Source organism: Gymnogyps californianus, chromosome 2, assembly GCF_018139145.2.
Source record: "Gymnogyps californianus isolate 813 chromosome 2, ASM1813914v2, whole genome shotgun sequence".
NCBI lineage: Eukaryota > Metazoa > Chordata > Aves > Accipitriformes > Cathartidae > Gymnogyps > Gymnogyps californianus.
Window position 1 is genome coordinate 129,815,064 of NC_059472.1, and position 13,760 is coordinate 129,828,823.

The 13,760-nt window shown below is 39.2% G+C and overlaps 1 protein-coding gene across 1 annotated transcript in view; it reads right to left on the reverse strand.

Moving 5' to 3' along the window:
- CREB5 (cAMP responsive element binding protein 5) overlaps positions 1 to 12,773 on the reverse strand; it is a 220,416-nt gene extending 207,643 nt beyond the window's left edge. Inside the window, exons 1-3 of the mRNA XM_050891560.1 lie at positions 12,762 to 12,773; positions 8,444 to 8,515; positions 5,199 to 5,292 (exon numbers count right to left, since the gene is read on the reverse strand). Of these exons, the coding sequence (XP_050747517.1) occupies positions 5,199 to 5,292; positions 8,444 to 8,515; positions 12,762 to 12,773 (178 nt within the window). The remainder of the gene's footprint in view (positions 1 to 5,198; positions 5,293 to 8,443; positions 8,516 to 12,761) is intronic.
- Between the last annotated feature and the right edge of the window lie 987 nt (positions 12,774 to 13,760).

Here is a 13,760-nt window from a genome sequence, read left to right on the forward strand (position 1 = left end):
CACTGACCAGCCATCCTAACCCAGTGCTGTTGTTCAGCATGTAAAATCTTTCCATCCCCAACTGCTACCAGAACTGTTTACTATGCTTTGAGGCATCTATCTCTAGCCAACTGTCACTTCACAGGTGAACCTGTGTCATCTGACAATTACTTCGGAGGTTATTTCTATCTCACCTTCACCACCAGGTTGAACACAGAACCTGTCAAACTTCAAAATAGGCAATAAATATTTTGTTCAGCCTATTATTCAGGTGAATAATCAGCCTCTCTGATGACACAGTCACAGCCAGAAAGGCTGCAAGAAACATTAAGTTTAAATAAACCTCAAAAATGTAAGTGGACAACATAAAAGCCCCAGAGCAAGATCAAATGGTCTCACTTGTGCAGATCCCAAGTCAACCTACTGTATCTTACAGGAGAGGATTTCAGAAGCACTCAGCAATCAGATTCTGACCAGAACCTGATATACTGAATATATTTTTGCTGATGACCATTTTGAAAACCCATCCTCAGTGTCTGAAGTGATGCCTGAAAAAATATATACTATAAGGCAATGGGGAATTTGAAGTCTTCAGTAAAGAGATTTCATTATATATTCATTATGTTTGGCTATGCAAATTTTGTTGTTGTTGTTGTTTGGGTTTTTTTGGTAATTACTGAAATAATAGTCTCAGAAAGGACACTCAGTCTCAATATATTGCTTTCAAAACAGCAGCCCAGGAAATGCCACATTAGCTTGCTATATAGAGAGTTTATTTGAATGCATTTTGTAATACCTTGAATCCTAGAGTTTCATCCCTCAAAGCACGAATGAAAACTTTAAAGCATGATACCAGTTAAGAAAAAACTTTGGAGAACCAAAGGACAGTTATGTGAAACAAGCTTTCACTTTGAAAAGAAAAAAAAAAAGAATTCAGATTCAGTAAGAGATATCTAACAGCACAGCTTCAGAGTGTGTAACTTGATTCTTCATCTTTCTTTAAAAAAAAAAAATGTTTAGTCTGATGTGCAGTAATAACAGGCATTTGGCTTGTTCAGCTGTGGGCTCTGTTGAAGTTATATACTTATCCATGTTATACTTTCACACAATGATAACAAAGTCAGAGTAATAGGGCTAGCGCTGAAACTTGAAGGGCTGCCCATCAAGCAGCCACAAGGAAAGAGGAATGTCCTGAGAAATTCAAAAGGTTTCTTCATTGATTTGGCAGGTTACTTCCCAAGTGCACCAAGAAGCTCAAGGTCACGACACCTCAAGCAGGTGATGGAAGAGAAGAGGAGGAAGAGGTGCGCCCAGTCGTACCTGGTGGGACTGCCCTCACCCAGGGGCTCACAGACGAGGGCTCCCAGGAACTTTAACTGCTTAAAGATACACTGTTTAAAGCGCGGGTTGGACTTTCTGTGGGGGTACACATACTGGGAACAACACATCTATAATCTCTTCTGGTCACTCAGAACCTGACCAGTTAAATTTTAGAAGACTTTTCATTTCATTATTTGGTAAAGCAAGGGACACAGAAGGAAACAAGAAATCAAAGAAAATTATTTTTCCTTATATCCAATCATTATGCACTCCATAAAATTCATGCCTAGACAAACCTCCCTGTGTAAACCACAAGGAGAAAAATATTAAGCCAACCAAAGGTGCCGTAAGTTACCTCACATAGGCATTACCTGGGAAAAGTAATACATTTGCACTACCTGTAGCACATACACTTTTGCATCTAGAGAAGACTGTTTCTATCTCCACAGTGGGCTTTACCACCAAAAATCTAGAGGATTGGATTTCAGTAAATAGAATCAGGAAGAAACAAGGTTTCTATATAGATAATCCTGACCTCTCCTGCATCTGCTAGCAGCACTTTTGGAAGGACTTCCCCCCCCTCCAACCACGGTAAGGTATTGTAACACTCTCTTCCTTCCCAAATCTGATACCACAGGAATTTCAGTGTCCCCAGCTCCCAAAGTTCAGTTCCACACTGCTTTTAGTACTTATCTGGAGGGAACAACCTGTCCCACAGGCAGTAATATTTCGGTGTTAAAACAAAGAAACTTTGACACACAACAAACTACAGAGTTTCAAAGCAATGCAATGTTCAGTTAGCACAACAGCAAATAGATGACATCATTGATTTCAGTCAACCTAACTACAAAGTTTCCTGCAATGATGACTAGCATGCAAAACTTACACAAGATATTCTGTGTTATCTCAAACAGGTCTTTTTTGGCTAGGAAAGATGGAAATGGAAACCATCAATGACTCTCTATCCATACTCATAACAAGACTTTCTAACAAACAAAAACAAAATACATACACAAAAAGGAACAAATAACAATTTAAAAAGACAGAAAAAAGACTGTAATGTCAAATTATCCAACAAAAGAATCACTTGCATTTTAATGAAATGCCTCTGGCGGACTTCCCTTCCATTTATTGTCAGAGAACAGAAAGCTATTTAGTGTATGTATGTACCTGGAGTTTCTGAATTAGTTCAAGAGTCACCAGATTTAATAAAACTTGTTCTTCTTCAGCCAGCATGAAAAAATGGAAGAAAATATAGTGGAGCTAGTTGATAATAAGGAAGCTCTTGGCTAGACATACCTGATAAATCAGCATAGCACCAATAGTTTCAATCAGGTCACAGAACCTTGTTTATTAAACACTGACCCCACCTACATAACAACATAAAACTTTACATATAACATAACTTTACCTCTCACTTACAAACTGATATTTCAGACCTCAGCACAGATTTCACACAAGAAACAAGTTCCTGCTTCCCTTAGTTTCTAAGATGTTGTATTGGTACAAGACCAACAGCCCCTCAGTTTTAGTGCCTACCTCCAATAATAGTTTATAGAAGACATGCTTAGTGTGTGTTAAATATTATTGATATTATACTGACCCCAGACTGGGGATTAGCTGTCTCTGGAAACAGAGTAGATAATTCTAATGGCTACCTGAAAGCATACAGCCCATTATTTTCCGTGACTAATTACTAATAATGAATGGATCAAATACAACACATTAAAAGATAGTATACAACATACTGGAAAAAAGGAGAAAGTCTGACTTATAGGCAGCTTAATAAAAAGAGGAAAAAAAACCCACCACACACTAACACTGCACCTGGCTTATTACAGGGCAATTGCTGCTGCAATTCTTTGAAACTACTGATGACAGAAACAATTTTAAAAAAAAAAAAGTCAAATAAGCAAAAATGCAAAAAACAAGAAGGAAGACATGAAGACAAATGTCTAGGAGAAAAGTCTGACTCTTTTCCCCATATATCATTAATTTCTCATTATGAAATCTAAGAATAAAACATCTTAAAATTTAAGGTATTTAGATTTCCCCAGGGTTTAGGTGGGTAATGAAACAACTATTTTTCAATGTCTCCCTGCAGAGAGTAGATGATCTATGATGCTTCCAAACTAAGGATTTCAAAATGCCAAACAAATCCACCAAACAAACACAAAAAGAAAAAAATCAATACACAGCAGCACCAGGTTGCCAGGCCATTACGGTCAGACACATCTGCCACAGTCTTTGAGACCATGTGCAGCTTTTTACTCTTTCATTACTACAGAGGATCTTCATACACAAAGCACAAAGAACACCTCCTTCAGAAGCAATCTTGGAGCCTTTCTGGCCACGGAATTCTGCATCTCTGTATAATTAGTTGGCTAACTGCAGGTCTAGGGGCCCCACTACTGGTGATAGTGGTGGAAGCCAGTCAAAGCTTTTTGCCTGGGAAAGCAACCCATTGGAAGGAGGAGGACAGCTAAATCATAGAAGTTACCAAACATAAACAGAGCTACTCTACTCAGGGGACTCGCGATGACAGAATATACTCCTTAGAAACTGCCCTTGAGCAAAAGTCTCACCAAACAGAAAGTTGTAACAAAAGCCAGCACTTTCACAGGGTGAATGTGCCCACAGCACAGACGTCTCTGAGCAGTTTCACTGCCAGAGGACACGGCCAAGTGCAAAAAGCAGCATTTTCTCACTCATGCTTGCAAACACAGGATTGTGCAGGCATAGCTGGCATGCAGGCACTTTACAAGCCCTACTCTTCAACGTGCTGTGTACTGTTCCTTTCTAAATTTAGTCCACTATGGCATTTTCAAGTGTAAGAGGAAAATAAAGTCCATTTGAGACAAGGACTGTCTGATTTGCAAGCAATTGCTACCCAATTATGATTTTCATAAAAATGGAAACAGTTTATCCATAAAAGTGTTAGTCTGCTGGAGACCCTTTAATCATGATATATTTGCACCTAAAATGGCACAATTTACCTCGAAGAAGCCCATTTCAAAAGATAAATACCAAACACTGGTTAACATCCACACACACATTTGCATCATAGTTTTTTTCTACAATTACTTTGAAACCTGAAAAATCCTAGTGATATTATTCTTCATAATCCATTACTATAGCCCAAGGAATATACAATAGGAAAGGGAATAGGAGAGGAAAGAAGCAGTAAGATTAAGGCTAGCTTGACCTTACCCAGCACTCACTGAATGCCAGCAAGCCACCAATGTGTGGTTACTCAGACAAGAGTACGAAAAAACTACATAACAAAAAACTACCTAAGAAACTAAAGGATGTAATTGCACATAATACCAAATAACCTCTGTGTATGATGGGGGAAGTGCACAGAGAGATGGTTACCTTCAGGGAGAAAGAGTACTGGATATTACCCACTGGTTTACCTTTCTGGTTACAGCTATTTACAGTGGGCAGGTCTTGAGCCACCATAAAGGTGGCTCATATGATGTGGTCTTTTACAGTTGCTGAAGTGAGCCTGTCAAACTTAAAATAGTGAGTCTTACAGGAACGGTACAAATGCACTTCATTAACACACTCACTGCTGGGCTCCCAGGTGACATGCGCTTAAGTGCCTATATTTCACTGGCATGTTGACACGGGAGTCAGCAATAGAGCTGCCAGCATGGCTGAGGTTCAACAATTTCTCTCCCTCTCATGCCAAACCTGTGGGAAGGCAAAAGAATGGCAGCTGTCTTTTTGTCCAAAGATATGCATTCTAGCTTATTCCATCTCTACTTGTTATTTAATTGGAGCTGGGGCTCTTAAAACCAATCTTGGAGGTATTTTGCCAGTAGCTTTCCAGTAGGAGTCATGCTTTCAACATCATCTGAATAGTTATCTTGACTCTTGAATTCGTGTCTTCTTACCTGATAACATATTATCTGTTTTTATTGAAGGAAACTTCAAAGTCATTTCATGTTTGTGCCTGTGAATCATCAGATGATCCTCTGTTGGAAAACGCTGTTAGGCAAACAGAGAGAGAGAGAGGAAGAGAGAAAAAAAAAAAAAAAGAAGAATTTAATTCTCTAATAAACTTTTGGCATTGGACAGAATTTCAAAAATGAGAGAGAGAAAGAAATGTATCCAGCTAGAAATGTGTCCAAATGGCACAGGAAACAGAATATTTGAAAATGCAAGTGAGTATGACTAACAAATAGCTGTCCTCTACTTAGAAACATATTTGCTGCAGTGCTCTCTGGGGTTGCAAACCGCAAGACTTCATGCGTTTGCTTGAAAAAGTTGCAGACCAACTTTTGGATTCTAAGGGTCTCAGACACCCGCTCCAGCTACCACAGCCTCACAAGTCACCACGTGCCTGAGGATCTGCGATAACTGCTGTTGTATATGCTCTTAGCCCACGGCAAACGCAAAGTAATGCAGCATATCTTAAATCACTTTACTGGATTTTTCTGCTTTTGTGTCTTTCTGCAACTTATATCTGCTGAACAGCAATAAAAATAATCAAATAAGCCAGCCTTTCCCTACCCAAAAGTATTCAGGCAAAATGCATCTTTAATTTTGGAAATCTCTGATACTTTGACTTGATTCAAAGTGGCAATGCAATGGTGCTCAGTCTATAACAACTATTTATGACCCTTTACAACACTAAATTAAATTATTTTCCTTTGTCAAGCAGAGAAGGTGAAGAGATGTGCTTTGTAAGAAACTAATCAGTGTGCTAAGTTTGTTTTACAGTCTGATAACAGACTTCTACAACAAATAGCTTCTTCCAAACAAGACAAAGAAGAGACAAGCTTGAATAAATGTTCAAGCACTTGCACACTTGGGCTCTAAGAGCAGACTGGTTCTGTTAAGTTTCCTTCACCAGAAGGTGCATACACAGACCTTTGCTACAAACTACTGTAATAGTTTTAACAGGGTTATTTCAGGACTAGCAAAGGCCAAAAGTTGTATCACCAGGGCTTGAAGAAAAAAAATAAATTTTAAAAGCAGCTTTTTAAAGCAACAGGTACATGGGAGACTGTAAAAAAACTGGCAACAACAGAGTTAAAGTGACTTAATGCTTTCAACACAGTATATTCTTGGCTAAGTGAGTTTGCTTGTGGCTATAGTATAAATAGTTGCAGTATGTTACACCTTCTGAGAATCTCTCTAAGCCCATAGACAAAGCAGCATAAATAATGGGAACGAATTCTCGGGGGGGGGGAAATCCCAAAGATCTTTTCCTCACTGTGAAATCCTGGTTCATTGCTTACTCATCTGGAAGAAATGCAGCACTAGAAATTTATGTTAAGAACAAAGGGAATATGTGAAAGACCTTGCTCAATGAAATTGTGAGGGAAAAAATCCCACGTTTTGTTCTCGTGGAAATGGATTTTCCTTCATGGACACCATGCTCTGTCTTCGGGGTGAAATCAACCAGCTTAAAGAGGGCATGGGGCAACTGAGGAGAAGCTATTCCTCCAGCCCAGGCTTCTCTGTCTTTTTTGTAAGTCTACCTTCTTCCTTGTGCAGAAGCTCAGCTCCCTCAGCCCTCTATACACATCCACACTGGCTGATAGAGAAGCCAGTCCCCAGACAGCTTAGCTGGATAGCAGCGCTACACTATGCACTTCTGTCAAGTCCTCATTTACAATAAATGGAGGTCATGTTTTGAAATGGGAAATTAAATGTTTTTTAAGATTAAGTCACACCTACATTGCTTGTCTTTCCAAATTGTAACAGCATACAACCAAACCTGCTCTCTGAACACCTAAATGAGCTTGTTTGGATCAGCTTTTCCTCCACTGAGGAAATTAATTAATAGCTGACATGAAAACACTCAATTCCACTGATTTGAGTGGAAGTTAGTTTTAAGATTCAATAAAAAGGTAAATAAAACTTGACTACAAAACTCAGATACTTTTATTCTACCTCTGTGACAGAATGGTGAAAGTTTAACTCTGCATGTGGAGATCTGAAGTGACAAATCCTCGATCAGAGGGACAATCCAAAAGATGCACTCTGACACCTGTAGAAAGGCTCCCACTTAGCGAAACAGCAAAGCTGCTCGGCCAGTTGTTAACCGGACCTCAGGTTTCTCCCTTTCCTTATTTTAGCTCTTGGCAAAATCAACACCTACACTCCAGTAATGGTCACCCATCATTCCACCAGAAGAACCTAAAGGGTTGTAAAAATGTTAGCCAGCTGAAAACTCCCAACATACAGTTAAAGCAGGGAAATATTACCCTCATTAAGAGAGAAAGACTCTGGGAAATGGGTAAGCTAAATCACTTAAAACAGATGCATACAGGAAGCCTGTGGCAAAAGCCCAAAAGATGCCCTTGCCTGAAGATTTTACTCACAAACTCTCGTCACTAAACCGAATTAGGGTCGGAAGCACCCACATGGAACTTCCCTCATCGCTGCATGGGAGGGAATTTCCCTTACCGCTGCAAAATCATCGAAAAAACCACACAAATCTCAATTCAAAATCTCAGCAGGTAAAATCCTTGTCACTTCAGGTTTTTTAAGATCATTAAACATCTAATGTTACAGGTCAGATTATACCCTCAGAGAAACATGGCAGATCACCAGTCAACAGGAATCCCAAATGTACATCCTGGGGCAGAATTTATCTACAGGCTGCATCTTCTATAGAGAATATTTAGTAGGAAGATGTCTCAAAGATTTAAAAAAAAAAAAAACTAATAACATATCATTGTATTTAAGTATTAAAAAAATAAATAGTCAGGAGGGTTACCACATCCAATAGGAAACAATATATTTCATCGTACATCTAAGCAGAAGACAAGGCAAATGTGTCCTGCCTAGTGTGTCATCTCTTGCTAGCCACTAAAGGAATTTGCAATACCTGCCTTGAAACATTAGGCTTGGGGATGAGGGAAGGCACAGAAGCAGCTTGAGAAGCACTTTTACCAACTCATTTTTGACTGGCTGTTGTATTTGCTTTAAATATTTTGTAATAATATGTTGTGAGGTAAGGAGGGAATGGAGGGGGGAAGGACTCAAAAAAAAAAAAAAAAAACACCACCCAACCAAAACCCAACACACATATTATAATTAGACATGCGTTAATATATCAGGAGGCATTATACAAGCCAGAGCTAGTGCTGAGGACTCAATTAATATCACTGCTGACTCCACTCACCTGTGAGCAGCCTGGGGCACTGCAGACAAAAGGCCTCTCCTGCTCCAAGTTCATCTTTGATTCCTCATAAATCTACATGTTAAAAGGGGGAGGGGGAAAGAAAGGGAACCTATGAATATATACATTCTAAACTTCACACATACATGCAACATACAATCGTCATGGTTTGTGCTTTTATTTCAAACTCCCAAAACAGACCAGAACAAAGCTTTTATCCTCAGAGTGCTAAATTTGCTAATACTCAGCTGGCTCCCTATGGTCTAAGTTCTTATTACTCCTTCCTGAGCACATATTTACTTTGAAGGAAGAAAAAAAAACCATTAAGCTTTCACAGCAGAAATTTGCCTTAGAAAAAAAGCATATGTTCAGTGTTGTTATTAGATAAGACCGTGTCTGCTCAGAAATATCTCGAATTAAGGGTTTTTACCTTTCCTTCTTCAGTTCCTGCTGAACAACATTAAAACCAGACGTCTAGGTTACTTCTGAGAAAGAACTCACTTTTTGAAGTTCTTCAGCCATACTGTTTGATATTAATAACTTAAATACATTACATACATGCTCTCTATACACACAAGATAATCGTGCATCCCCATCCTTTAAAAGGTCAACTAGATCCTCAGGAGCTTGAGAGGTTAAGTTTTGCCTAGAACTGCAGCTTCCCCATAGCAGTTCCAGTCCTGTAACCTTGAACTAAAGCCAGGGGGAGAGCTCCCAGGTCTCGAATAAAACTGAAGGAGGAAACATTCGCCCTCAGAACACAGTAATGCAGCTGAATTTGGGTCAATATTACAGCAGTGTCCCTGACCAGCATCAACAAAAATAATTTTTTAGTAACATTCTAGGATGTAAAATAAATAAGTCACTTCTTTTGGAAATGTTTTGAGCATGTTGGTACAACTGGCATTATAAGCTGGAATATAGTAGCTGACCCACCTTAAAGCATGACTTCTGCTTACATTATGCCTCAAATCCCTTAAAATTCAGCCTCACCGCAGTGCCACTGAGACAAATACCTGAGTTGTGTTTGTGTAATTTTTTCATAAAACAAAGAGAAATATCTTGGTGGAGAAGCAGAATTTGATTTTAAAACTACAAAAATCCACAGGACAAGTGCTAAAATTACTCAACCCTATTGTCATTTTTTAAAACTACAATTCATTGCTTCCTATTATCAGGAATATCTTTACCACACTTACACTTGTTATTAGAAAAGCTTTATTTTCAGAAGAGTTGCAAACAATAAATACACCATTAAGCTGCATATCAGCCAGACCTGTACTTACAGCTATTATTTTCAGTACCCTAAGTTTCCCAAAAAAACCCAAAACTTTTCAGTGATAACTTTTTCTTTTTGATTAAAATTCATTCTGGTGGACAGCAGTAGCCTGACAGGATATTTTCCTACTTGTGACCTGAAGAAAAAAAAAAAAGCAGCAGACCACACTTTACCTGACTCCACTGACTCCCAGAACCAGCATCCAGAAGTGAAGAATTTCTATTTTTATTTGCCCTTTAACCTCCACAAGGACACTACCCCCTAAATGTGATAATTAGCATCAACTGATTTTCTTGATGTGGACATCTCTACCAACATCTGGCCTGGGACAAGTGATTTATTGCACCAAATACAATCAGGCATCAAGAAAGACCCTAACTCAGGACTAACCTATCTATCTACACAAGGCTAGAACTGAAATAACTAAAATTGTACCTAATTTACTCCTTTAAGATTATTCATATCCTGTTTTGATTTAACTTACAGCTATGTTAAACTGAAATAGGATACTCATAATCAGAAATGAAAGTGTATGTTCGCATAAAGGCTTATACTAAAATAACTAAAGGTGTTAAATTACTTCTAATTTCAGTTATTTCGGTTCCAGACTGTGCATAGACAAGCTCTTCAGAGGTGAAGTAATAAAAATGCTCTGAATTACGCTATTCTGTCTGAAAGAAACAAGCAGCAGAGAGATAACGGACTAAACAAACAAACCCCTGCAAAAACAAAACCAAAACCTCCAGCTAAGTTTGATTTTTAAATCCACCTCTATTTATGGGACGTGAACCCGGGATGTTGTCTCTCCTAAAGACCTTTTCACAGAAAGAAAGAAAAAAAAAAAAAAGCTATGTGTGGATAATGAAAGGCTTTATCTGACATCTCAATTACTCCTGCAACTGAAGCACTGCCAAAGGTTTCTGTTACCCCTTTCTCCCCTCCTCGGGGGAGAGTGACAACTGCATTTTCAATAGCAGAACAACGGATGAGACTCAGTTAAAGAAAACAAAATAGTATCAATTCTGGTCCCAAGTGTTCAAGTGAATTTCAAAACATTACCAGGAATTATTTGGAGTTTGTTTTCTTACTGAGTATTGCCAGTCTAAGACTTTCTTCCCCGCCCTGAGCTTGAGCTTTAGTCCCCAAATCCATCAGTGCACGCTCCAATAACAATTAAATGATTCTCAAGGTTATCTAGATAGATAAGCATGGACTAAGCACCAAAATAACATACTCAATGAGGACTAGAATCCTGAGCGTGGGGATCGACTCCAGGAAAACATGGACTTGGGTTTTATTCTCAGTACTTTGAAAAGGTGTCAGATTCAACATCTAGTCATTTACCACAAATGTACAAGCAACTGCTGGTTCCCATGAGAATCACTCTTTGCAGACACTAAACTTAAAAAAAAAAAGGTAATAATCCAGAATGGCTATATCATGTGTGCCCTCCAGGATACTGTCTAGCATAACTTGACCCATATAACATGTTACCAGATAGCACAATGCCCTAAAGACAAATTGCACCATGCAGAATTCATATTTACGTGTGGTGCTATCACCGCGGTTGAGACTGTAGTACTATTGACTCTCTTACAATAGCAAATGAGTGAAAGAAGCTGCCTACTACCTACAGTTTTTGAGAGGGTATCTGGTGCTTGGCTATCTTACAGCAGTAATTCAAGCTTTATGCTTGAATGTTGACCAGAAACAAGCAGCTGAAAATCTGGGCTGTGAGTGTGAACCTCCTGCATCCCCCATTCCTGCTGAACTCCGCAAGAGCTGCGGATACACAAGCAATGCAGGATCTCGCCCCAGGTTTGCAGCAGGATGCGAGCTCTCAGGAACAGAGGTGTTTTGGTTGTGCACAGCACAGTTTGCCGGGCATCCTTTTCAAGATGCAGGCATGCACCTTCCATCCTTCAGTTCAGGATACAGACAGCCGTACACAGCCTCTGGCACACAGTTCGCTTCACACGGCTCGCGTGTCGCTGGGCCACACAACCCACATCTCCTTTTTCCACAGTGTGTGCAGGTGGTTCAGCATACATGAAGGAAATAACGCAACCAATGGCAACATTTCAACTTCACCTAATAAAAATAAATCACAGCAACCTTTCCATCTAAATTAAGGTGCTTATTAACCTTTGGGATCTTAAAAATTCAAGTTACACTCATGCACCTTTCATAGTACATATGACTGCCGCAATAATGCGCATGAAAAATATCAGGCAAATCTGTGATGACTGAAAAGTTAAAAAATTGCTCAGGCCTGAATTTTTTACTTCTGTTATCAATAGCTTAATTTATTGCAACTTTGTGACCTCTTCGAAGAAACAAACAAGGATTATAAATATAAGCGAGCACTAATATTGATATGTCAGCATTAGTTCTGATATTATTAACAATAGGCATGAGTGCATTATGCAGCAGAAAAGGGGGCTGAATTTTAATAGACATGTTAACAACATCTGTCAGCATTTATTGCCCTATTGTGACCACGTAAAGAGCCTTATTGGCAGAATGTGTAAGTGAGGAAATCTGCTACACTGTAGCACTGAAATATCACTCTGCTCAGGAGAAGTTAAGGTATTCTAATTAGAAAAATAAATAAACAAAAAAACAGAAGAAACATAGAAAGACTTCTCCAAGCCATGTCACATGGAGGAGAAACAAGTTCTGCAGCAAGCCAAGATTGTCTTCTATTCCTTGATTTCTGCATAAGATACTTATAAACATTTTTTATTATAATTAATAAAACTGTAGCCCACAGCGAGGAATGCAAGAACATAACAAAGAAATAAAAAGCAAACAAAAGAAACAAAACCACCCTCAGAACACAGCAACAAACTACATCCCCTCTCAGCAGCATCCAGAGGGAAGTACCCCACGTCCTCAGGCTCCTCAAGGAGATTTTGCAGAGCCCCATGATCATCCTTTCTGAATCAGAAAAATAGTTCTAACATCTAACACCAAGAAAGCACGCTTCTTTCTGTCTCTCTCTCCCCCTTTTTAAACTCAGCAGTAATCTTACTGCCATACTGGTAAAAACATCAAGCAGGCTTGTTTCCTGTTTCAATGTTATTCTTGAAGTGGGCTGCAGTAAGAATCTGATTTTCATTGGGCTATTATTATTTGCAGCTGCGCGACCTTTTTAACCCTCTTTTAAAAGTGACATTTCAGCCTTCAACCTCAAGCTGTCTAAATGTTACAAGGTTTTCAGTCCTCTGATTAACAGTGAAAAAGAACTGACGGGGAGGTGTATACAACAATGTGCCTAATACAGGTCAGTGCACCCATCCTGCCATTTGCACAAGTGAGTAATTACACTCTTATAAGCAACCTGTTTGTTGAAATTAATCACCTGAGCACATGCTTGCAAGACAGGTTTCTTCAGCCTGGTGTGACCAAGGCTGGTCACACTGAGATTTCCAAATACAAGTACAAAATACACAGTTGCTAGCGTTAGCAGCAGTATGCAGAGACACGAGCAATAAATGAAGCATCACCTATTTTTTAGAGTCATGGCCAAAACGTATAAAAAGTGAGAGGAGATGTGGTTATGCTGCACTTGTGAATATTAAAGAACCCCATCAGTGTATGCAGCATTTTAAACTGCTAGTCGTGGCTATTCAGTACAGCACTATTTATAGATAATTATGGTGTTATTACAGATGCTATTAAGACTTGTTGGTTTTAGAAGTGTAGTACATGCAGGGTTAATGCCTACGGCTGTTCCCAATATGCCCTTGCATGAGCAAAGCCAATTTTAAGTATCATTGCACCGAAACGGTGCATGGTGTTTTTCGTCAGCATGGGCTGTTCAGTGGAAGCGCTTGTTTTCTAAACTAGCATCATGCTTTCCACATGCACACATACAGGGCTCATTATCACAGCCCTGCCTGCTTCGGCTGCTACAACGAAGGGTCTGTTAGCATTTCCATTAGAAACCCCCTCATTTCAGGATTAAAGCATTTCCAAATGGTTCTGGATGCTGGAAAGCAATTTGTGTCTGGAGTCCCCAAGAAGGACTTTAATATG